Source organism: Pelodiscus sinensis, chromosome 29, assembly GCF_052426305.1.
Source record: "Pelodiscus sinensis isolate ZL-2025 chromosome 29, ASM5242630v1, whole genome shotgun sequence".
Lineage (NCBI taxonomy): Eukaryota > Metazoa > Chordata > Testudines > Trionychidae > Pelodiscus > Pelodiscus sinensis.
The window spans coordinates 3,617,182-3,642,397 of record NC_143080.1 but is presented as its reverse complement, the minus strand read 5'-3'; the positions used below and the strand labels follow the sequence as shown (position 1 = coordinate 3,642,397).

The 25,216-nt window shown below is 48.2% G+C and overlaps 2 protein-coding genes and 2 non-coding genes across 4 annotated transcripts; all 4 read left to right on the top strand.

Annotated features, from left to right (window-relative positions):
- Positions 1-5,373, top strand: RPL23 (ribosomal protein L23). Its single transcript, XM_075911262.2, has 5 exons — positions 1-144; positions 1,748-1,831; positions 2,944-3,072; positions 4,854-4,967; positions 5,242-5,373. The coding sequence occupies exons 1-5, from the start codon at positions 132-134 to the stop codon at positions 5,322-5,324; spliced, it is 423 nt and encodes a 140-aa protein (XP_075767377.1). The 5' UTR covers positions 1-131; the 3' UTR covers positions 5,325-5,373.
- LOC112546305 (small nucleolar RNA SNORA21) lies at positions 2,754-2,886 on the top strand. The gene has a single exon (XR_003089968.3). It is a non-coding gene; the product is annotated as a small nucleolar RNA SNORA21 (small nucleolar RNA).
- Positions 5,374-8,363: 2,990 nt separating the features above from the next.
- SPMAP1 (sperm microtubule associated protein 1) lies at positions 8,364-15,129 on the top strand. The gene is made up of 3 exons (XM_075911260.2): positions 8,364-8,621; positions 13,428-13,527; positions 14,842-15,129. The coding sequence occupies exons 1-3, from the start codon at positions 8,415-8,417 to the stop codon at positions 14,997-14,999; spliced, it is 465 nt and encodes a 154-aa protein (XP_075767375.1). The 5' UTR covers positions 8,364-8,414; the 3' UTR covers positions 15,000-15,129.
- Positions 15,130-19,906: 4,777 nt separating this feature from the next.
- Positions 19,907-19,978, top strand: TRNAC-GCA (transfer RNA cysteine (anticodon GCA)). The gene has a single exon. It is a non-coding gene; the product is annotated as a tRNA-Cys (tRNA).
- The last annotated feature ends 5,238 nt before the right edge of the window (positions 19,979-25,216 follow it).

Here is a 25,216-nt window from a genome sequence, read left to right as displayed (position 1 = left end):
CGTCACGTGCTGAGGCAGGTCACCGCCTCCGCGCGCCTTGGTGTGACGTAGCAGGCTGTCGCCCTGCGCGGACTAATATCCCGGCATCCCGTGCGGCTCCCTTTCTCTTTTTTTTTTTCCTCGGCCCCAAGATGTCCAAGCGAGGTGAGGCCTAGCGAGAGCGGTTCCCGCTCGGAGAGGGGGGCGGGGAGCATCCGTCCCCATCCTCGGGCCACGGGGGCCGCGCGGCTCCCGGACCCGGGGGGATGGAACAGGGGGAGCCCGGGCTCCCTTCAGGACCGGGTCTGGCGGAGGGAAACAGTGGGGGCTAGGCCCGCTGGGGACGGGGACTGGCGGGTCCCGGGGAGAGGGGGTGGTTTGAGGCTGTGCAGAAGGGGGGCGTCTTAGGTATTGGGGGTTGGTGGACAGGGAGGGGGCATTGGAGTGTCCGTAGACGGGTTGGGGGGACTTTCAGGGTGAGGCTTAGCTTAGAAGGGGGGGTGCTAAGCCCCACGTGGATGAGAAATTAGGGTCGAAATAAACTGCCCCAGAGTGCAACCCCAGTTTTTTTGGGGGGGGGGACTCTTAAGGATCGTCTCATGGGTGGAAACTGCTCCTTGTGCCTCTGTATGCAAGAGGAGCAACAAGCCCTGTAAGCGAGAAGGAAACAGCAGAGAGATGCGCCGCTTTCCTTGGGCTGAGCCATGTGTATGATGCCTGTATGCAACAGGGAGAGGCGGATTAAAATGCCGTGGTCTGAACGGAGTGTTTTAAATGGCATTTTTTTAAATATGGCCGGTTTAGATGGGGATTGAGACTGCTTGGATAATTGTGCTACTGCAGGTTTAAATTAAAACTTTTATAACCAAATGAAAGGTCACTCTTTAATAATACCCTGCTGGAAGGGGATTTTATTTGCCTAAATCACTCCGCAATTCAAAACAACGGTGAGGGTCCTGATGGTGCAAATGTTTGAACAGGTGTGTAGCTTTATTTGCATGCATAATAAGCATTTGCAGCCTCAGAGGCTACGATTGTAGTTTCATTAAAAATTTCTCTTTCTGTAAAATCTTTGCCATTATTATTGGTAGTGGTGGATAATTACTTAGAATTTCAGTATGTAAATAAAGCTTTTGTGAGTTTTTCTTAATACACCCAAGTGAAAATTAATAGCCCCAAATTAGGTGCAACTTTAAGTGCTTGTAGTTGGGATTTTCAGAAGCACCTAATAGATTTAGTAGCTTCAGTTCCTGCTGGAGGAGTGTAAAGTGGTCGAATATTCAGCGTACTTGGCTTGTTGGAGTCCCATGTATCAGAACGTGGTTTAAGTTACAAACATGGAACTGGTTATTTGCTTAGCAATTTTGTGTTTGGGTTTGTGTTCTCATAGTAAAGGTGTTAATATGAGGCTAGTAGAGATGAACAGTTTTAAGGGTAAAACTTAGTGGGAAAAATAACCCTGTAATTTCCACATACATTTCACCAACAGTTAGGAAAGTAAAGAGAAAAACCAGAAAACACACACTTTAGATTATAATGTAGAAAAAGTAAAGAACTGGTAGCATGTAAGTAAAAACGTGATTCGCTTTTTAAAAATAACTTTAGATAAAATCATGGTATAAATAAACCAGTGAAATAATTCATATTATCCCTGGCATTGGAAAAAAATCACAAATTTCAATTTGAAAACCTGTTAAATTCCATTCCGGATGGTCTTACTGGCTTGTGAATCAATGTTTAAAGAATGTCTTTTCTTTTTAACCTACAGGACGTGGTGGTTCGTCCGGTGCGAAATTCCGTATTTCCCTGGGTCTTCCTGTGGGAGCTGTGATCAACTGTGCGGATAATACAGGTGAGTCTGTGGCTCCTTTCTGGAGTCAGTATCACTTGCTTCTGCTTCAGCATCCCTTCTGCCTTGTCTGTGTATCTGGTTAGCGTTTGTATAGGTAACTGACAAATAGAAATCAGGGCTTAGAAGTTGAAGCTAGACAAATTCACACTAGAAATGGAGAGAGGTTTTAACTGTGATGATAATAGAACAACTAGGTGGACTCTCAATCATTTGGAGTCTTTAAATAAGACTGGCTATCTCTGAGAGAGATGCTTTAAATCAGTAATGGGGAACCTGCAGGCCACATTCAGCCTGCAGTTTGTCTTGATCCAACCCGCAAAGCTTGGGGCTCCCCCCGCCCCCTTTCCTCCCTGGAACTGGACCAGGTAGGTGTCCCAACCCCCTACTGCTTCACCCACACCTCAAACTTCTGTGCCCTACCTCCTATCCAGACCCAACATCCCCAGCCAGCTCCCTAGCATTCCCTCCCATGCACTGAACCTCTTGTTTTTGTCCTCACCCAAAATCAGCGCAGGAGGTGGGGGGGTGTTCAAAATCTGTTCAGCCTGGTCCCCCTAAGCTTGAGGATAATGAGGTGAATGTCTTTTTTCTTTCTCCCTCCCTCCCTCTCTCTCTCTCTCTCAATTGGGGGCTACATTGAGGGGGGATGTGTGTTGCTCCTTGCTTGTGTGGCTCCCAACTAATTTTTCTGTGGCTCAGTGACCTCAACCCAAAAGGTTCCCCACTCCTACTTTAAGACAAAGAGAAATTATGGGCTTGACACAAGTTACTGGATTACCCTAGGAATCAGACTAGATGATCAAGATGATTTATCCTGGCCTTAATGTCTGTGTATCGATTAACCTGCTTCTGTAGAATTTCAACTTCTTGCTCAATGGTGCTAAAAAATTGCATCCTACCTCTGAGGCAGCATAGCAGCTTCCCCCTTCTGAAAAGCACTTGCTGGGTCTGTGCTCAGTGACTCAGGGAGTTGTCGTGGAAGGGCATAAGAAAGGCATCGCTTTTGGGTGAGGTGGCAGCATGTGCTGTTCACTTCAATGAGTGATGGGACAGTGAACCGTTTGAGGACATCTGTGGTGAGTTGGCTAATTCAGGATGTTTTTCTCCTGTAGGAGCCAAGAACCTGTACATCATCTCCGTGAAGGGGATTAAGGGCCGCCTGAACCGGCTGCCAGCTGCTGGTGTAGGCGACATGGTGATGGCCACTGTCAAGAAGGGCAAGCCTGAGCTCCGGAAGAAGGGTGAGTGTTGGCATTGCAGGTAGCCAAGTTACATCCTGTTCACACACTGTTCCAAGGACTGCTCTGTGGGTATTTTCTGTAGACATGCTATGGTGTAGGATTGAGAGCTTGCCCAGATTCCCCACAAGGCAGTGCTGCAAATATGATTTGTTATGGGAGAGAGAGGTGGGAATACTTTCTGGACACAACTGGGTTTTGTTTGTCACAAGGTATGACACAGAATGGGCGCACAGAGATGGCTGTATGTGTGGAGTACGCAGGGTCCTAACCTTGGTGTAGGACAGTCACAGATTAGCAGTGCATTCCCAAGGCACAGTCTCATCAGGCTTCCATCCACTGTGGGACTTAATGGCTCTTGTCATCTCCCCTTCCTTGTGGAGATGGAAAGGCAGCCTGTCCGTGTGGGAGAAGCAAGGCAGTTTTCAATGTACCAAGAGGGATGCTAGAAGTCAGCAGCCTGTCTCTGAAGCAGCAGTTTCCCCCTTCTGAAAAGCACTTGCTGGGTCTGCTCCGTGGCTCCGTGAGTTGTCGTGGAAGGGAATAGCAAAACCTCACTTTTGGGTGAGGTTGGCAGCAACAAGTGCTGCTAACTTCAATGAGTGGCGTGACAGTCCTGAAAGTTCACATATTAGTCGTAAGTGTTTGGAGAAGGGGCTTCCCTGTTGGATGTTTCTGTGAGGAATGACCTTGCATCTGGAAACGTGGCATGGGTTAGCTTACAAAAGATAAGTGCTACTGAATATTGTATTGGACTAGCTTTTATTTCAACGTAATGATAAATCACACCGACTGACAGAGCTGGATTTTCTCTACCAGCATGACAAATGCATGCTCAGCAGAGAAGCGGTCTTAGCCCTCCTGAAACTGAATGTTGAAGACTTGAGATCAGCATAAGTGGGCAGGGCAGGATTTAAGGTGGAAACCTGCTTTAAATACTTGTTGTAAATGTAGTTCTGGTGAAAGGATTTGACTTGATAGGCTGGGAAGCTTTGCTCACCGAGCAGACAATAGCCAGGAAGACTGCTCCCACCTGAACCCTACTCTTCACGGTTTGTTGCCCATCCAGACCTCGGCTTCTCACCTGAGGCTGTCAACAAAAACATTTGTGACCTGGATGCTTAGTGGTATGAGTCCCAGAAGCCAGCGATAGTATAAACTTTGGTGACTGTGACGTAGTGGGGGTACTTGCTGGGCTGTGGTGACCTCTGCTGTCTGGAGCAAGACCCAGCCGGGAAAACCTTATTGTGCAAAGGTGACTCCATACTGGTTGAACCAGCCAACCCCCCATGGAGAGAAACAAAGGGAGGTGGAATGCTGTCCTGGCTGGGGGCAGGGCTGGGAGAGGGGGAGTGAGTTCCTGACTGGAAAGCAGGGAAGAAGGAACTGGAGAGGGGGCTGGGATCCCCCCATCTCAAGGGGGCACTGAGGCCTCTTAGCCCCAGTTCCTGTAACCAGATTACATCTGTGCTGTGCTGTGTCCTGGAGGAGCAATAAACCACCCTCAATTCTACTGGCTGGTGGAGTCTGTTTGTGCCATTTCGGGGTGCAGGAGACAGGGGACCCCCAACGCGCCGTCACAGTGACTAGTCCCATATAGCATGCAACCTTTACAGGGACCATAATCCCATATACCATCAAGGGGGTCGTTGCGGCTTTGCAAGAGTAGGGCTCAGATGAGGACTCTTACTTTTGAGCATGGAGTTACCACTTGGGTGATTTAATTTCTTCTTTTGTGCTGTTTTTGGAAGTTTAGGATCCTGAGCTTGTCTTTCTCCCTGCAGTGCACCCGGCAGTGGTAATTCGGCAGCGGAAATCGTACCGGCGAAAAGACGGGGTATTCCTCTATTTTGAAGACAATGCGGGAGTGATAGTAAATAACAAAGGGGAAATGAAAGGTACAGGCGGCAATCTATTATTACATTAGCCAAGAGCAAACTAGAACAGCCCAGCACAAATGTCTGCATTCCTGGATCCAGGGAGGGTATCGCTGTCTTCAGGCAGAAGAACCAAAACTCCCCTTAGTGCCAGGAGTGCAGTGCCCTGGAAAGTTGGTATCCTGAATGCTCCAGCAGAGAAATACTGGTGTTTCTATTGCTAATATGTGACATGCTGCCTGAACAGAGCTCTGACTAGTACTTAACTTCTCCTTTTTCTTCCCCGCTCTTACAGGCTCAGCAATCACAGGCCCTGTGGCGAAGGAATGTGCAGATCTGTGGCCTAGGATAGCTTCCAACGCTGGCAGCATTGCATAAACCTGCTCCATCCTCATTATCAAGATACAATAAAAGTGATTGCACCAAAGTTCCCAGTGTCTTTTTCGATACTGTAAAGCTCGGAACACCTTCCTGACAAACCTGTCTAGGGGCTGCTAGAATGAGTGTGGCTGCATAAGGAAAGTTTATCCCTCGAGCTGTAGTTCTATAGGTAAAAAGCCCATTGCGGACTTTTTTTGTTTAAACTCCTTCCTAAGCAACACAAACTGAAATATACGAAGTCTCTCTAGTACACCAGCACCTCAGAGTTACAACGCCAGAGTTACAAACTGACCTGCCAACCGCACACCCCTTTTGGAACTGGAAATACACAATCAAGCAGCAGGACAGACTGGGAGAGGGTGGGGAATAGCCAATACAGAATAGTACTCTGTTAAACATAAACTACTAAAAAAAGGAAAAGTCCAAGTCTTTTTTTATTTAAACAAGGAAAGTGTTTCTGTGCTTGTTTCATTTAAATTAAAATGCTTACATCGTATTTTTCTTCTGCATGGTACAAGTTTCAGGAGTGTATTAAGTCGGTGAAAGAGCAAATGTGACATTGTGTTCAGATTTACAAACACTTCAGGTTTATGAACAACTGCCATTCCCAAGGTGTTTGTAATTGTGAGGTTTTATTGTATCAGAATAAAAGTTTCTAGAAGGAAGTTATACTGGTCCCAGTTTAAAAACCAGCTCCCTTCATGGACCAGCTGCCTGCCACCCCAGCTGCTTCCTCTGGTACAGAGGCAGCAGCACAGGGTGGCAGCAGCTCCTGTCTGCAGGTGGTCCTAGCTCCCCTTGGACAGGGGCTGCTCTGTGGGATGTGGAGCAGCTTCTGTCCCCAGGGAGCTCAGACCACCTGTGAACAGGAGCTACTGAGAAGCAGCCTCTACCTGCCCCAAACCCCTGCTGCCTCCCCCCAGCACCAAACCTAAGCCTGGGTTTATCAGTTAATCGCCTAGTCGGCTACTTGTTGACATCCCTAATTGCTATTTGCTTACAATCACACCTTGATATATACCAAGCTGCTTTCTTTAGACAAGACCTGAGGCTGCAATAGGAATACTGCATCTTGTCAAAAGCTGAGACTTATGCACCAGCAGGTGAAATAACTCATGACAGTGACTTCCTTTACACTTCAGCCCTGCCTGATTTTTGTAGGTTTGGCAATGTAAGATGTTCACGATAGAGAAACTTTGTGAGAAAAGCCTTGTTTGAGTTTGAGGCTACATTGGTTGGTTATTGTCTTGTGCTGATGGCAAGTTCACTCTGGAAAGGGACTCTCTGATTTAAGGCACATGTAATGCGGCCAAGGTCACAGCAGAACCCAGCTCTGTCGGATGGACAGGTGCTATGAAGCTTGATGGTGAATGAAAATGCTTCTTTTGACAAATAATGTCACATCACACATAGGGATGTTAAAATTAGATTAATCAACTAATTGAATAGTTGATGGAATTTCCATTGACTATTTGATTAGTCAATAAGGGTGCTTCTGCTTTCAAATGTAGCAAGAACTCGTGTGGTGGCCCAGCAGGGGCTCTTGTGCATTTCAAAGATTGAAATGCCCTGTGGAGCTTGGGGCCAGCAGGGAGTCAGTCCGTCATCTGTCTGTTTCCTCCCTCCCCCCCTCGGGTCCCTCCACTGACTCCAGGCTCCAAGTGGCACCCACTTTGAAATGTACAAGAGCCCCAGTAGGGGCTCTTTGGTATTTCACAGGTGGAATGCTGCTGCTGCTTAGGAAGCTGGGGGGAACCAGCTTTTAAGCCAGCTCCCCCCAGCACCCCTTCTTCCTCTCCTCCCCCCCCTCTTGCTGCCTCTTTCTGATAGAGGCGGTGGGGAGAGGGGGGGAAGCAACCAGTCCATTAGTCACTTACATCCCTAATCACAAACAGATACAGGGAGACATGAATTCCGAATACCTTTGAAGAATGAACTGATGGGCTTCCTACTATTTTGAAGCTTAGGCTTCCAGTGGTCAGGGTAAAGCCTGTTGCAGAAGGTGACACCGCCTCCTACATGGTAGAGAGGGGTGCAGTCTTTATGCTGGGTTATGAGCCATATTACTGCACTTGTGTTTTGTTTTGTGCTAAGCACAGAAGTGGAAGTGCGATGGGATGGAATTGCAAATAAATCCATTTTCTGTCCATGCCAGTGTAGAGGTGGGGGGTGGGTTAACCTATATGCTTAGGCAAACCCCAAGGCCTTGAAGGTTTGGGGTGTTAATGCTTATGGAGTGGATGCTCACTAGTTAATAGGTTTTCCATCAGTGTTGCACACCCCTGAAAACCTTCCCAACGTTGAGCCAAGTGCTGTTGTATTGACCTAGGTGCATTTATAGTGTGTGTGGAAGGGGGGGGGGGGTTATATCCACATAGCTACTTGATCACAGGTGGGATATTTTCACCCCACTGACTCCTAGTTATGCTGACTTTTCAGCCGGCTTGCTTGGAGCAGGGATGGGGTGGGGTTTCCTCCTCTCATTAAGCATTTAAGGCTTCACGTTTGGATCTTTACCATGACGGGGGAGGGGGGACACAAAATCCTTTAGTCAAGTTGAACCGCACAAGACGCCCCTGCAAGTCTGGCGTTTGGAGAGCTGTGTAGCTTGCTCCCTGCAAGATCTGGACCGAAGCCAGCTGGTTCTAGCCCGGGCTGCTTTTCGCGGCTGTCAGCTTCAGGGGTAAGAAGGCCCCTCCTTGCGCTCCAGCCGCCTGCTGTCCCTAGAAAGGCAGCGGCAGGCACCCATGCGCTGGACCGGGCTGCAGGGGGCGGCTTGGACGTCTCGCCCGCATCGCCCCACTACCCGCAGCTGGCTCCCAGCTGAGCCCCACGTGGCAAGAGGGAGCGACGCCCCTGGAGCCAGGCCGCTTTGCATTGCAGCGGGGGCTGGAGATGGGAAGGGGTTCAGGAGCAGGGCAAATGGGCGAGTCTTGGGCCCCTCCCAGCTGGGGCGGGGAGCTGCTCTGCAGCCAGCTGTGGGGGGCGGCGCTGGCACGTAACAATGCCGGCAGCGGGGGGGGGGGGGTCACAAGGGCCCGAGTCTGACGCCGGGGGGGGGGATCCGCCTGGCTCCGCTCACGCAGCATGGCCTGTCTCAGCAGGAGGTGCGTGCAAAGGCAGAAGGGCTTTGTCCTGGACGGGGTGGCGGTGGACACACTCGCCCGCAGCTACGCGCACATCCTGCCCAAGCTGTGGTCTGCCCTGCCCCCCTACAACGCCCAGCTGGACGCCCACGCCGCCAGCTACTTCGCATCCCCCGCGGTCAAGTCCCTGCTGAAGAGCACGGAGCAGGTACAAGCGCCCAGGGGCTGCGGGGAACCAGCCGCCCCGCCTGCGCGCTCCTGGCCGGGTGGGACCCGCAGCTGTGGCTTGGCTTGGTATTGGAAAGGGGCAGCTGCTTTGGGGTGCTGGGTGGCTCCATGCAGACAGGAGCTGTGAGCTCCATAGGGGTGGTTCTTTGGGGAGATCAGATGGTTCCTTTCTTTAAAGGGCACGTTCACACTGTTCTTTTGAAATCACTCCCCTTATTTAGCAATAACAAGGCAAATCGTCTCGCTACCCAGCCCGTTATTTCGAAATGGTAACGCCTGCGTGTGAAGAGGAATAATCTTCCTTCCAAATAGTTATTTTGGGAGTTGTTCTTTCGAAACAGCCTGGCTGTGTAGACAAAACCAAAAAGAAGCAGGTGCGTCTACACGGCTCCCCAAACGCGAAAGAAGAGACACAATTGGTGCGATGCGAATTGCCTGTCATTTCGATTGTGTCTTGAAATAGCTTATTTCGAAATGTGGCATGTCTACACGGTTCCACATTTTGAAATGACGCGCTATTTCGAGACATCCCTTAACCCTCGTGGAATGAAGGTTACAGGGAGGCTGAAATAGCATGCCCGTTATTTCGAAAAATATTTAAAAAATATTTCCAAATAACGGGCAAGTTTCAAAGACATGGGGTAGCTATTTGGGGATACCTGCGGTATCCTGAAATAGCCCTGCTATCTGGACGTACCCGAAGAGACTCCACTGTCCCCATTTGCCCTGCGGATTGGCAAATTCCTAATTTAACTTCTGAATGCAAAATTCACTGTCAATGAGTGAGATTCAGGGGTTGTTCTGTTTGTACCATGAGGGGTGGGCCGGGGCAGGAATTCCAAGGCAATACAATTCCCAGGCAATGTACGGGCTTCAGCCAGCCCACGAAAGCTGGTGCCCAAATAAATGTTATCTTTAAGGTGCCATGGGAATAGGATGGTTCTGGGCGACTGCCCTAGGGGCCCTGTGCTTGGGTGGGAGGGGGGGGGGGCGCGAAGCAGAACAGGTCACCTGGTCTCTCTGGGTCCCGCCACAGGATGTGTGTGGGCTGGTGGAGAGATGGTGACTTCCCCCTGCTGCCACCTTGCACCCGCCCTGGTAATCCCCTGGCTTGTGGCACTTGGGGGAGGGGCAAGGAGTGAGCAGGGCTTGGGACCAGGAGCAAAGCCTGAAGTGGGGGGGGGGGGTTGCCTTGGGCCCCGCATCTGGGGTCCCAGGGAAGGTTGCTGCAGGCCTTGTGCCCTCCCAAGGATGACCCTAGCCATAGGACTCCTTGTGGCTTTTGCTGAAACAGACTAACATGGCTACCCCTCTGACACAAGGCAATACAAATGAATTAACTCGATTATGAGCAAGAAAAGTCCATTTCCTTCCCTGCTCTGATGTCACCGTTTCCTCTGCTTGGATTTCTTTGAGCTCCTTGATGTTTCTGACATCACAATCGTTCTTGTGTCCGCTTCAGTGCACTATGATGTCAGAATGAAAACACAGCACATGGTCAAACCAGCAAGTAGGAAAGGGCGAAGGAAAATTGTGGGTTAACAAAAATTATCCATTTAAAGAGAAAACAGAATCATAGACAGACAGATTGGTCTGGGTCCTGAAAATGATGCACTTAATAAAACATAGGGGGGAGGGATGGCTCAGTGGTTTGAGCATTGGCTTGCTAAACCCAGGGTTGTGAGTTCAATTCTTGTAGAGACCATTTGGGGCAAAAATTTGTCAGGGATGGTTCTTGGTCCTGCTGTGAAGGCAGGGGATTGAACTCAATGATCTTTCAAGGTCCCTTCCAGTTCTAAGAGATAGGCAATCTCCATTAATTTAATTAATGTCCACATTTTGGTAGACCAGGCAGATCATGGCATGATGGTTTATTACACTATAGTTGTTATAATTCACAGAATCATCGAATCTTAGGGTTGGAAGAGACTTCAGGAGTCATTGAGTCCAATCCCCTGCTCACAGCTAAATTATCCCAGCCTGGGCTTTGTCAAGCCAGGACTTAAACACCTCTGGGGATGGAGATTCCACCCCATCCTTAGGGAACCCATCCCAGAGCTTCCCCACCCTCCTAGGGAAATCATTTTTCCCAATATCCAACTTAAAACTCCCCCACTGCAACTTTAGACCATTGCTCCTCATTCTGCCATCTGCCACCACTGAGAACAGCCTCTCTCCAGCCTCTTTGGAACCTCCCTTCAGATAGTTGAAGGCTGCTCTCCAATCCCCCTTCACTCTTCTCTTCTGGAGACTTAATAAGCCCAAATCCCTCAGCCTCTCCTCATAGGTCATGTGCTCCAGCCCCCGAATCATTTTTGGTGCCATAGAATCATAGGATCATAGAACACTAGAACTGGAAGGGACCTCGAGATGTCATCAAGTCCAGTCCCCTGCCCTCACGGCAGGTCCCAGCACCATCTAGACCATCCCTGATAGATGTCTGTTTAACCTGCTCTTCAATATCTTGAGAGATGGAGATTCCACAACCCTCCTAGGCAATTTATTCCAGTGTTTAACCCCCCAGACAGGAAGTTTTTCCTAATGTCCAACCTAAACCTCCCTGGCTGCAGTATAAGCCCATTGCTTCTTGTCCTATCCTCAGAGGCCAAGGAGAACAATTTTTCACCCTCCTCCATGTGACACCCTTTTAGACTTGAAAAGTGCTCTAATGTCTCCTCTCAGTCTTCTCCTTTCCAAACGAAACAGGCCCAATTCTTTCAGTCTTCCTTCATAGGTCATATTTTCTAGACTTTTAATCATTCTTGCTGCTCTTCTCTGGACCTTCTCCAATTTCTCCACATCTTTCTTGAAATATGGGGCCCAGAATTGGACACAATACTCTAATTGAGACCTAATCAGCGCAGAGTAGAGTGGAAGAATGACTTCTCCTGTCTTGCTGACAACACTCCTGTTAATGCAGCTCAGAATCATGCTTGCTTTTTTTGCAACAGTGTCACACTATTGACTCATATTTAGCACGTGATCCACCATGACCCCTAGATCCCTTTCTGCAGTGTTCCTTCCTAGGTAGTCGCTTCCCATTCTGTGCGAGAGAAACAGATTGTTCCTTCCTAAGTGGAGTATTTTCCATTTGTCCTTATTAAACTTCATCCTATGTACCTCAGACCATTTCTCCAGTTTGTCCAGATCATTTTGAATTCTGACCCTACCCTCCAAAGCACTGGCAACCCCTCCCAGCTTGGTATCATCTTCAAACTTAATAAGAGTTCTCTCTATGCCAAAATCTAAATCAGTGTTTCTTAAATGTTTTAAGACTGAGGAACGCTAAAAAATATTTTTTTTTATGAGGAACACCAAGGATTTTTTGTTGGGGGGGTGGGGGGGAAGCCGGAGAGGGGAAGTTACTGAGCAAAAAAAAAAAAGTTGCCTGCCCCTTTACGGGTGGCCATCTTGAACTCTGTTGTTCTCTGTGGCACACCCCTGACTGCCTTGTGGCACACTGGTGTGCCACAGAACATAGTTTAAAAAAAACGGATCTAAATCACTGATGAAGATATTGAACAGAACTGGTCCCAAAACAGACCCCTGTGTTCTCCATGTGTAAGAATTATAGCTCCGTCTAACTTTAATGCCCAATGGGTGGGTGTGGGAAAGGGATAATCTCTAAATACCAATGATTTCATGGTTGCTTATTCAGCTGAGATCTTTTCTTGGTTGCTTAATATGAGATCCGTTTAACAAAATAATTATTTGTGATTTTTGTTTTTTGCTCAAAAAGTGAATGATTGTTGCAGTCTGACTCTGTGACATTTATTTTTTAAATGAAAAATATACAGGAAGGCCGCTATAGCCACACACGATCAATTTGCCGATGTTGTCCTCTTGCTAGCTGTGTTTTTTGTGCTCCCCAAGTCAGGGTGAGAGAGCAAGAGATACAATGCTCATTCATATTCTTTTCAGCTAACTATAATCCCATTTCTTCTCCACTCACTGTTTAAAATCTCACTGATGCTTCATGGGAAACTTTTGAAATAATAACCTTGAGCATTTGCATCGGTTTATTAAGCCCTGACTCTGCAAACAGCATGCCTTGCGTTAAGAGCTGAACAAATAGAAGATTCTTGGTCATAGTGGATAAGTGCCTAAGTGAGGAATGAAGTTTGTTAGTGGGCTCTTCAATCCAGCAGATAAAGATACAGCAAGATCATATGGATGGGACCTTAAGGAGGGGGCGGGAGACGGTGATATCACGGTGGTCCCTTCTGGCTTTAGAATCTGTGAACATAATAGCCAAGGTGTCTTTCACTGCGCTGCATACAATGACAAACCCTGTTGGTGCTTAGTAAATACCGTAAGCCTGGGTCCTCCCTGGAGATCTGTTCACACAGACACCCAAATCCATGATGCTGGGCTCCATACTTGCACTGGGGTCTGGGCTAGAAGATCTGGCTGCAGACTTAGGACATCTTGCAAAGAGCTCTGCCAATGTTAGTTAGTTAATGCACAACCTGGTGCCAGATTTAAGTCACCGGAATGATATCGGCAATGAATCTAGCAGAGGGAGATCTCTGGAGGTAGCTGCTAGTAGTTTCTGGATTTCACCTCGTTAACTGTTATTGATTAAAGATTCAACTAAAGTGCAATAGCCTGCACTTGGGACAGGAGAGTCCCAAGCATTGTTACAGGGTGGGGACCAACTGGCTAAGTAACAGTTCATGGAAAAGGACCTGGGGATTCCAGTGCCATTGACGTCATCTTCAGATTTAGGGATGAGCCACAACCTGGCTTTGCTCTGAGGTTTTCTTCTTTCTCTGACTCATGCCAGCACCGAGGCGGCACGTCGAGGGACGGCTGGGTAGTGGACTATTTCCACATCTATGGACCACAGCAGCGGTACTTGAACAGGAGAAACTGGGCAGGTGCAGGTAAGATTCCTTTCCGTAAGCTCTTCTCCAAGCATCAGTGTGGGTATGGATCACCTAGTAGGTTAAGAATCATGGGATTTTAAAAGAGTGATAAATACTGCGTTCTTTTGTTTAACGTGCTTTCTGGTTTCATAGCAGTTAGGGGCAAAGGGGTCACCTTAGCCAGCTTTTCTCCTCACGCATAAGGCTAGAAATGTAATGTATTTTTGAAAGGCAAGCTGAGATTTTCATTTTCACGTGATTCCAGGAGCTGGGACTTTACACCACCCCGAATGACAAAATTGTAAGAGCAGGCAATGCCACATTCTGCAGCGTCGCCTGGCAGAAATTTAGGACAGGACTTGCCCACGGTCGCCCAGCCACAGAGCTGGGACTAGAACCCAAATCTTGCAAGTCCCAGCCTGTTACAGTAACCACTAGGTGACACTGCTTCTGCGGCATTAGTAATGTTGGGAGACCTACCCCTCACCTGACTCAGCCAGCAGAGCGTACAGGGGGTCATAAAACATTCCCAAGGGGGTGGCAGAGAATACCCTAGGTGCAGGTCCTGCTTGGGGCATTCGTAGATGGAACTAATCTGGTCCCCACCCCACAAGTTTTGGGTCTTCAGGCTGCCCAAGTAGGTGCTCAGCATCTGGAAAACACAACGCTGACTTCCCCCTCGTTCCTCTGAGCTGCACTTCCGCAGCCCAAAGTCCTTTCTCACACCGGCCACGTCTACACTAGGAAACTATTTCAAAATTAATAAATTTGACTTAACTCCTGATTTAACAAATTCATACTAGCATGTTCACACTATGGGGAAGCCTCGAAATTAGTCCAGGCAGGCTCCGTTAACGTGAACGTGCTACCTTGGACTTAGAGCCTCAGGAAGCACTGGGGAGTAATTAGTCTGAATTACTCTGGGGAGTAATCATTTCAAAATAGTGGCACTGGAGCGGAATTAGTGTTACTCCGGCTGAAAAGCAGGAGTACAGCTTTTGAGTTAAGTGGCCCGTTACTTCAAAATAACAGGCTTTGACCTTGGGGGAGTTATTTCGAAATAAAGTCCTAGTATGGGCCAGGGTCAAGCCAACATGTTGGTCACATTGTCACCAGTAGCCACCAGCTTGGGCCCACCAGGACTTCCAGTTGCTAACAGCGCTGGTCTGGGATTAATACTAAGTTTCTGTAGCATCGACAGATCTCGTGAGCTTGTGTGTAGCTTGCACACCCGTCCAAGGTCTCCGCGGGGCTTGGGTGAGCAGCTGGATGGAGGAGATCTGGAAAGGGAGTTTATATAAAGACAGATGGGGCCAACTCTTTTCCATGCAGGCCACTCTTCTGAGCAGGTGGGTGGCCACTACAACTTCCTGGCGGACGTGAAACCCATGAAGAGCTACAACGGGCGTTTCGGCTACCGTCGCAACACGCCGGACCTGCGGATCAATTCGTCCTGCTTCGGCGAAGTCACTGTGTTCCCGCTGCACTGATACCAAACGGGCTGCTTCTCACATGCCCAACGCCAATCTCGCTGGGCGCCATGGAGACCTGGAGATGCTGATTAGGAGTAAGAAATGAGAGCTAAAATAAAATATCGTTCTCACTTGTTCTATTTTAGCAGCTTGTTGTTACGGGTGATTTATTTGCCTAGGATACGCACTGGAGACGCAGCATCTGGGCTCCTGCTTTTACCAGCTGTTTTGAATCTAGGCTGACTGATGCCAGATGATACTGCAGGCAATTAGATCATGCATGGGCTTCCCATGTGTTCAGAAGAGAAGGGATAGAGAATGAGACAGAATATTTTCTTGCCTCTATACATCCACGGTATGCCCACACCTTAAATACCGCGTACAGATGTGGTCGCCTCATTTGAAAAAAGATCTCTTGGCATGGGAAAAGGTTTAGAAAAGAGCAACAAAAATGATTAGAAGCTTGGAATGGGTCTCATATGAAGAGAGATTAAAAAGAATGGGATTTTTCAACGTAGAAAAGAGGGGACTATGATAGAGGTCTATAAAATCATGACAGGTACGGAGAAAGTGAATAAGAAAAGTTATTGACTTGTTCCCATCACATAAGAACTAGGGGTCAGCCAATGAAATGAACAGGTAGCAGGTTTAAAATAAACAAAAGGAAGGTTTTTTTTAATGCAGAGCAGTGTCATCCTGTGGAACTCCTTGCCAGAGGATGCGGTGAAGGCTAGAACTTGAACAGGGTTAAAAAAAGAGCTAGATAGATTCATGGAGGTTAGTTCCATCAATGGCTTTTAGCCAGGCTGGGTAGGAATGGTGACCCCGGCCTCTGTTTGTCAGACACTGGAAATGGATGACAGGAGAGGGATCACATGATGGTTCCCTCTTCTGTTCACTCCCTTTTGGGCACTGGCCACTGTCGGCCGACAGGACACTGGGCAAGATGGACCTTTGTTCTGACCCAGTCTGGCCGTTCTGATGTTCTAGTCTGTTTGGACACCCTGACCTTCATCCACAGGGATGAACTTGCCTGAAATACAAGGTGCTTTGTTCTCTGTCTATAGAAGAGCCTAGATCTTCACATACACAGAGCATTACAGGAGGAGAAAATGGGGAAAGATAGTTCCTATGTGGCCTGATGGGTGGCAAGTGGAGAGCTGATACAAGCTTGTGTAGTACTGAGAAGCAGCAGTTAATATTTGTATAGTACCCAGAGAGATGAAGGTAAGGTCCCTACTTGGAGGATCCTTTGAGTAGTTGCCGCATGATTGTTGAGTTATTTTGGTTTGGGGTTGTTTGCTCACTATCATTCCCTTTGACCAGCACATGCAATGACCTTGCAGGTTTTTGAGTGGCTGCCTCAATGGAGTACAGGTTGAACTTCTCTAGTCCGGCACTCTCTGGTCTGACAGCGTCTGTGAAGCATGATTTTAGTTAGATGGATGTCCACCTATTGTAGGTGTGGCCAAGTTTTGTGCGGTCCCATAAAGTGTGTTTACAGCCACTAGTCCTGGCTCTCAGTGTTTTGTGCTGTTATTTAGCTCTAATTTACCCCTAACGGTACATCTACTCAGCAACGTTATTCCGAAATAACAAAGAGCTTGTCTATGCAGCAAGCCGTTATTATGAAATAACAGCAATCTGGAGGACTTCTTGCCCTGGCTCCTGTAACCCTTATTTCATGAGGAGTAAGGGAAGTCAAAGGAAGAGTGTTCTTCCTTTGGCTTCCTGCCGTGTAGACAGCGCCAAAAGCTGAATGAAGCTATTTCAACTTCAGCGACGCAATTGACATAGCTGAAGTTGTATAGCCTAATTCAACTTTGGCCCTGCAGTGAAGATGTGCCCTAAATGTCTTCTAAGAGCCCAGCAAGCAGTGGAAGTGTGGGTCCTGTTGCCAGACAATACTGACCTCCTGTGGTTCGGCAAGTTCTCTGGTTCGGCACTGGTCAGATCCTGAGGTTGCCGGACTAGAGAGGTTCACTAGAGGGGATAACGCAGGCCCTGGCAATCAGGATGATGTAGCCTCACTTGAGGTTCCACTGTCTCCGAAGCTACCCTGAGACAGGGGCTGCTGTAATCTAGATTCCCCAGAGGTTCTGAATTGTGTGATGGGTGTTTCAAAGCTGGGCAAGGCCCGACGAGGCGATTCCCTGCATTATAGATGCCCTGGCTTTTTGTATAGCATGAACACAAGGCCAGGGGTTATTTGGGTCTTGTCTACGCCAGCATTTTTGGGGCAGGGAAATCTCCCACCCTTCCACTCTCACCACTGGTGTAGGCATTTTGGCCCTCTGAGACCTGAAGTTTGGTGGAAGTAAAACAGCCCTCGCTGCTAATCAGAGAGGGGAAGCTCTGTCTGGCAGCCAGGGTCAGAGCTAGTCACCTCTTTGGCCCTGCGTCTGCAGCTCCTGCAGATTGAGCAGAACAGTGCAGACAGAGGCATGTAAATTAGACATACCGACACAATCAATGAAGCAAAGCTTTAAATATCCCCCACTTCATTAGAATAAAAATGACCACCGTGTTGTGCCGGCTCAGCTGTTTGTCCGCACAAACCGGCAGTCAAGACGGGGATCGGTTGACAAGGAAAGCTTTTGTGGATCGATCCTGTATACCTCATTTCACGAGGCATAAGGGATCGGTTGGCAAAGGCTTTCCTTGTCGACTAATCCCCATCTTGACTGCCGGGTTGTGCTGACAAACAGCTGAGCCGGCACAACACGGTGGTCATTTTTATTCTAATGAAGCGGGGGATATTTAAATCCCTGCTTCATTGATTGTGTCGGTATGTCTAATTTACATGCCTCTGTTGGCAGAGTCATGTAGCCTAGACATACCCAGAGCTACAGGCTCAGGGGCTGGTATAATAAAGGGAGCTGCAAGAATTGAGCCTCCAATTGACTGGGTAAATTTCACCCAGTCAGCGCTTCATGGAGTGGCTGCTCTTACTTTTTCTTACATTGCTGTGAGGCCTCCGTGAAGGCCGGGCACCCCTACAAAACCATGGGCGTGCCATCTCCTGCCCTCAAGGAACTTGCAGTCTAATTATTATTTTGGAACAAGCTATTCTGGAATAGTTATTTCGAAATAGCACGTCTACACTGCAGGGAAGCCTCAAAATTAGTCCGAGGCAGGCTCCTCTAATGTAGACGTGCGAGCGTGATTTACAGCCACAGGAGGAATAACTTTGAATGGCTTTGGTGAGAGGCTATTTAGAGATAGCAGAAGTGGAGTGTCTACACGGGGCTTATTTCGTAATAGCTATAAGAAGAGGTGTTATTCTTCGTAGAATGAGGTTTTCAAAAGTCGGAATAAGCCGTCTGTTATTTTGAAATTATTTCAAAATAATGGAATTGCTGTGTAGACACTTGCATAGTTATTTCGGAAGAATGGCCGTTACTCCGAAATAACTTTGCTGTGTAGACACACTTTAAGAAAGCAACCGATGTGGGAAGGAGAAGGGTGTTCTAACTTGACGGCTACGTCTACACTGGCATGATTTTCCGAAAATGCTTTTAACGGAAAAGTTTTCCGTTAAAAGCATTTTTGGAAAAATTGCGTCTAGATTGGCAGGATGTTTCCGCAAAAGTACTTTTTGCGGAAAAGCGTCCGTGGCCAATCTAGACGCGGTTTTCCGCAAAAAAGCCCCGATCGCCATTTTCGCGATCGGGGCTTTTTTGCGGAAAACAGTACTATGCTGTCTACACTGGCCCTTTTGCGCAAAAGTCTTTCGGAAAAAGACTTTTGCCCGAACGGGAGCAGCATAATATTTCCGGAAAAGCACTGATGATTTTACATGAGATCGTCAGTGCTTTTCCGGAAATTCAAGCGGCCAGTGTAGACAGCTGGCAAGTTTTTGCGCAAAATCATCTGATTTTTGCGGAAAAACTTGCTAGTCTAGACACAGCTGACATGTTTTATGATCTATACCAGGGGTTCTCAAACTTTGTGATACCGCAACCCCCCTCTAAGTTGCTTGTGACCTCCCGGGGGGCCGGGACCCCCAGTTTGTGAAATGCGGATCTATACTATTATAAAAAGAGAGGTGTCCATCACAGAACATGTGAGAAGTTTGTACGGGGAGGCAAGTCGCTAGTCCCACTTTCAGCCCTGCCCCCTGCAGCGAGGCCGTGTCCCTACCATAGGGAGGGGTGGAGGAGCAGCAGCAGGCTCCTGTATGGGGAGGGGAAGAAAGTGCTTGCCCCATCATCCCCGGAGCAGTGGGGAGGGAAGAAATTGCACGGCCACCACCACCACATGCCCCGTGAGCAGCAGGGAGGGAAAAGGCCATACAAGAGAGTCATTGTATTTGCGGAAGAACACTGACAATCTGGGAGCAGTGGGGAGAGAGGAGGCCAGGTGTACATCTACCGTCACAATGGGGTGGGTAATGCTAGTATTCATAATTGTAGTGCTCATCTGCCTTTGCTTTACGCTGTTTGGCTCCTGACACTCTGCTCCACTAAACTCCTTTTTCATCCACCCCTCCATCTGCATTTCTCTGCCGTAAGGTTACTTGAGGGGCTTTGTGTGCATGTGCTGTATAACTGTCGGCATGTTCTGCCCCAGAAATAGCTGCATTTCCATCAGTCCAGTTGCTACAGAAGTAGGGACAGTGATGCAATTTTGGGTGAAGGATTGTTGGAGAGGGGTGTTTTACCAGCTTGTTATGTAGTTTGGGGTGTGCTGGCCAAGCACAAGCCATTGAAAAGAAGAGTTTTTTTGACGTTACTGGTTTAAAGAAACCGAATGAAAACTAATTATAGTTTGTGTGTGTATTATGAGAAATAATTACAGGTGCAGCAAGTATGAGAAATAGCCACAGGCATGATGAATATAATAATCCTATTTTGGGTAGTGATGAACAATGTGACACAACCGGAATCCATAGTTAGACTTACCTGTCACCTTTTTCCACAGGTGGGGGTATAGCTCAGGGGTAGAGCATTTGACTGCAGATCAAGAGGTCCCTGGTTCAAATCCAGGTGCCCCCTTGTATACATTTTAATCAGAAGAAATACAGATTAGTTAAGTATTTATTTTTTTAACAGTCATGGTGAACTGGTCTTTCGTGTTAGGATTCAGTCTGTGGCAAAGATATAGGCCACTAGCAGAAAGTGGAGCAACAATTTGGGGAATGCTTAATGGAAACATGGACAGTAATTAAAGCATATTTAATATTCCAGGCCTGAATTATACGGCTTTAGAGTATCAGCTAATTAATATGAAATAAACTCCACAAAATTAATACACAAGAAAGGGGGGGGGTATAGCTCAGGGGTAGAACATTTGACTGTAGTTTAAGTAGTCCCTAGTTCAAATCCAGGTGTCCCCTGCTATCTATTTAGCTGATTTAAAGAACGTGAGAGTGGTCACACTGAGTCAGACCAAGGGTCCTTCTAGCCTAGTGGTTCCCAAACTTTTTAGCATCAAGAGACACCATCCCTGTGCATCCTGGCTAATAGCCATTGATAGAGCTGTCTTCCATGAACTTACCTAATTTTTTTTTTTGAAGCCTGTCACACACAAAACATAACAGGTCAGTATCTAGCGCTGTTTTAGTAGGTTCAAATTTTGCTCAGAATTACAAAATTGAACCTCAAGATACTCAGCACCTGTTCATACCTATGGCCCATTATTTGTTAAAAGATCACTCAAACTAAACAACACAACTATGAATTTCTGGGCAGTATCAGTACATCAGGGCTTTGTCTAGACTGGCATGATTTTCCGCAAATGCTTTTAACGAAAAAGTTTTTCCGTTAAAAGCATTTGTGGAAAAGTGTCTAGATTGGCATGGACGCTTTTGCGCAAAAGCACTTTTTGCAGAAAAGCGTCCGTGCCAATCTAGACGCGATTTTGCACGAGAAAGCCCCGAGCGCCATTTTCGCCATCGGGGCTTTTTTGCACAAAACGGTTCTCAGCTGTCTACACTGGCCCTCTTGCGCAAAAGCATTTGCACAAGAGGGTTTTTTCCCGAACGGGAGAGTCATTGTATTTGCGGTAGAACGCTGTCAATCTTACATTAGATCATCAGGGTTCTTGCGCAAATTCAAAGCGGCCAGTATAGACCGCTGGCAAGTTTTTCCGCAAAAGCAGCTGCTTTTGCGGAAAAACTTGCCAGTCTAGACGCAGCCCTACTGAACGGCAAATTGCAGCGATTTGACACTAGAGCATTAAATAGCTACTTAAAAAGTTTCAAAAATGTTGCTGGTACAATGGGACCCTGATGGTCTTGGTCTTAAACATCTAGGTGCTATTGTAATCATAATTAATTGAATAATGAATACACACCTCCGGAACAGTAGATGATGGACGTGCACTGATGGCTGACAATGCTGTTTTACTCGCATTCCTCATCAGGAACTTCACTGGGAAATGTAGGCTGGGAGAAGGTGTGAGAGAGTTGCGGGGGTGGGGAGGGAGGATTACTATATATTTGAGAGCGTCTGTTTGTGCAAGAAGTCTTCCTAAACCAGGGGTGGGCAAAGGGCCCTGTGCAGGCCAGATCCGGCCCACCAAGCCAGTGGATCAGGCCCTCAGCCACCCTGCCGCTCTCCCACCGGGCCAATCAGGGCCTGCGGACAGGGGAGTGTGCAGTGGCTAAGGAACATGCTGGCTGGTGCGTCTCTCTAGGCACCGTGTGCTCTTGCGAGGGCCAGGGATTTTGTGCGCTCCCCTGCCCCAGGCCCTGATTAGGAAGACTGGATAAGGGGTTTGAGCCCCACAGAAGGGTTCTGCCCTTTCTGCATCCACCAGAGCCCAGCCCACCCTTCCCTGTGGCTGCTGCTGGCCTCTGCCTACATACCTACCCCTCACAATGTGGCAGTTGGCTCCTGCCCTAGGGTAGTGCCCCCAGCCTGGGATAGTGCAGCTCCAGCCTCCCCCAGCCCTGCAGGTGCGGTGAGCCAGCAGCTGGTGGAGCCCCAGCCTCTCCCAACTCCAGAATGCTGGGAGGCATGGTCCCGCCCCCTCCAGACTACCCCAGCCTTTGTAGCACTGCAACAGAAGGCTGGGGTAGGTGGTCTGGGGGACTCCAGCGGAGGATAGACGGGGCCAGGTGAGGCAGTTTGAGAAGGCATTGCCTTCCCTTGCCTATGATACCCAGTGGCCACGCTAAAACCCCGGATCTTCTTAAGTCACCTTTCACTAAACTGATCTAAAGCAGGTCATGTTTCGTGCAACCCCCGCTATATGGAAGACCATTCTGACTGAGCTTGGTTTTCAAGAGAGCATGCTCTAATTCAAACAGGAATTAATTCAAGAAAGGCCTATATGTCCTGTGTTACACCAGGAGCACAGATTCTTTTGGCTTTATAATCGGTGAAAGGTGGAAGATTTCAGCAGTTATTTTTACTGTCCCCTGCTGCAACACAGACACACACTGAATTCTTGTACAGATCTGTGAAAGAAGAATCCGATGTCAGACCTCAGCTGTAAGGTGAAGTGGGCAAAAGGAAGGGCTGTGTGAATCCACCTGCTAAGTCCAGAATGGAATGGTGTGGACTGCTATGCTGGAGTAGATAACCTTAGGAGAAAGCAAATCACCTATCAACATGACACTGCTGGGGGCCAGATCCCCGAGGAGGATCTGACAGGGTTCAGACATTTTTTTTCCTCCAGGATTTGCTCCCAGAGCGGAGCTCGATAACCAACTTGAAGCTTAACAATAACTGCACTATTATTTGCATAGCTGCAAATAAGCCTTTTTTTCTAGTTAATGGCAGCGTTTACAGCTCAGTAGCGAAGCATCTGAGTGCTGAGCAAGACAGAACACTGGCTGTTGAGACCTCAACAGGGTCAGGGAAAATAGTATTTTCATTAAGAGTGGGGGACTCAATTTGAAATAGGAACCTTTTGATCTGCAGTAAAGTTCAGTATTGTTAGGGAAAAAATGGTGACTCAGAGGCAGATGGAGTAAACAGGCTTCTTTATTGCGGATACTCATTCCGCCTCGAACCCCCAAAACCCTGGTCCAAGTGAGCAACAAATTAACCATGTGTACACCGTTTTATGACCTCTCACGCTCACAGGCCTTGGGGGAAAAGGCCAATTATCACCTACAGACAATCTCCTAATCTCAAACAAATTGGCTGTGTCTACACTGGGCCACTTATTCCGGAAAATCAGCCGCTTTTCCAGAATAAGCTGCGAGCTGTCTACACTGGCCCTTGAATTTCCGGAAAAGCAACGATGCTCTACTGTACAAAATCAGCCACTATTCCGGAAAAACTATTCTGCTCCCGCTCGGGCATAAGTCCTTATTCCGGAACACTGTTCTGGAAAAGGGCCAGTGTAGACAGCCCAGTAGTCTTTTCCGGAAAAAAGCTCCGATCGCGAAAATGGCGATCGGGGCTCTTTTCCAGAAAAGCGCGTCTACATTGGCCACAGACACTTTTCCGAAAAAAGGGCTTTTCCGGAAAAGCAGCCTGCCAATGTAGATGCTCCTTTTCCGGAAAAACTGAAAACGGAATAGTATTCCGTTTTAAGCAGTTCCGGAAATTCATGCCAGTGTAGACACAGCCACTATTTCCAGTAACCATGCAGCACACCTCCATCATATCATCCAGGAACCCACCCCTGCAATCAGCCGCAGTGCCAACTCTCTCCACACATCTACACAGGCGATTTCATCTCTAGACCCAACCACATCAGCGGCTCATTTAACTGCACATCCACTAATATGATCTAGGCCATCAAATGCCAGCAATGTCCCGTTGCCACGTATATTGGCCAAACTGCACAGTCTCTGTGGGAAAGAATTAATGGACACAAATCAGATCTCTGAAAAGGCAACACACACAAACCCTGTTGGAGAACACCTTAACCTGCCCCAGGGACTCATTAATGGATCTTAAGAACAATCTCAAAGTCACAGGGTATGTCTACACTACAAAGTTAGTTCGAACTAACGGACGTTAGTTCGAACTAACTTTAATAGGTGCTACACTAGCGCTCCGCTAGTTCGAATTTGAATCGAACTAGCGGAGCGCTTAGTTCGAACTAGGTAAACCTCATTTTACGAGGACTAACGCCTAGTTCGAACTAGCTAGTTCGAACTAAGGGCTGTGTAGCCCTTTAGTTCGAACTAGTGGGAGGCTAGCCCTCCCCAGGTTTCCCTGGTGGCCACTCTGGCCAACACCAGGGAAACTCTATGCCCCCCTCCCGGCCCCGGACCCCTTAAAGGGGCACGGGCTGGCTACGGTGCCCGTGCCAGGTGCAAGCCTGCCAGTACCCAGCTAGCAGACCCTGCACCTGGCACGGCACAGAGCCACCCACCCGATGCCCCCCAGCCCACCCCCTCTTGCCGGGACCAGGCTGGCGGCTCCCGGGAGCTTGCCCTGGACCGCAAGAGGCGGGCACCTTCCTGGGCTAGTGCGGACATCGTGGACCTCGTCCACGATCTCCGCACTAGGCACAGGAAAGTGGCCGTCTAGGGCAGGAGAGCTGCCAGCCTGGCCACCCAGGACCAGGTGTGCATGAAAATCAAGGGGGTCCACTGAGACCCCCGACACTGAGCCCTGAGCTTACAATGGCCGTACTGGGTCAGACCAAAGGTCCATCTAGCCCAGTAGCCTGTCTGCCAACAGCGGCCAACCCTAGGGACCCTGGAGGGGATGGACCGAAGACAATGACCAAGCCATTTGTCTCGTGCCATCCCTCTCCAGCCTTCCACAAACTTTGGGCAGGGACACCACTCCTACCCTCTGGCTAATAGGACTCCATGGACCCAACCTCCATCACTTTATCTCACTTCCCTTTAAACTCTGTTCTAGTTGTAGCCTTCACAGCCTCCTGCAGCAAGGAGTTCCACAGGTTAACTATTTGCTTTGTCAAGAACAACTTTCTCTTACTAGTTTGAAGCCTGCTACCCATTCCTTTCCTTTGGTGTCCTCTAGTCCTTCTTTATGGGAACTCAGGAAGAACTTTTCTGAATGCACCCTCTCCACCCAACCCCTGCTTTTAGAGACCTCTATCCTGTCCCCCCTCCGTCTCCTCTTTTCTAAGCTGAACAGTCCCAGTCTCTGTAGCCTTTCTTCATTTGGGACCTGTTCCCAACCCCTGATCATGTTAGTTGCCCTCCCCTCTCCCAGCCTTTCTCTTCCCCTCTCCCACCTCCTTTTCCCAATCTCCCCCAGTTTTTTTCAATAAAGACAGAGTCAATGTTGGAAGAAACGTTATCTTTATTTTGTACATCAATAAGAAGGGGGGCTAGGGAAGGGTAAGTGGAA

Excerpts from the sequence above, each read along its gene's own strand:
- SPMAP1 (XM_075911260.2), top strand. The coding sequence starts at position 8,415 with ATGGCCTGTCTCAGCAGGAGGTGCGTGCAAAGGCAGAAGGGCTTTGTC. Across the intron at positions 8,622-13,427 it reads TGCTGAAGAGCACGGAGCAG|CACCGAGGCGGCACGTCGAG; the intron begins GTACAAGCGCCC and ends GACTCATGCCAG. Across the intron at positions 13,528-14,841 it reads GAGAAACTGGGCAGGTGCAG|GCCACTCTTCTGAGCAGGTG; the intron begins GTAAGATTCCTT and ends TTTTCCATGCAG.
- RPL23 (XM_075911262.2), top strand. Across the intron at positions 3,073-4,853 it reads GCCTGAGCTCCGGAAGAAGG|TGCACCCGGCAGTGGTAATT; the intron begins GTGAGTGTTGGC and ends TTCTCCCTGCAG. Across the intron at positions 4,968-5,241 it reads TAACAAAGGGGAAATGAAAG|GCTCAGCAATCACAGGCCCT; the intron begins GTACAGGCGGCA and ends CCGCTCTTACAG.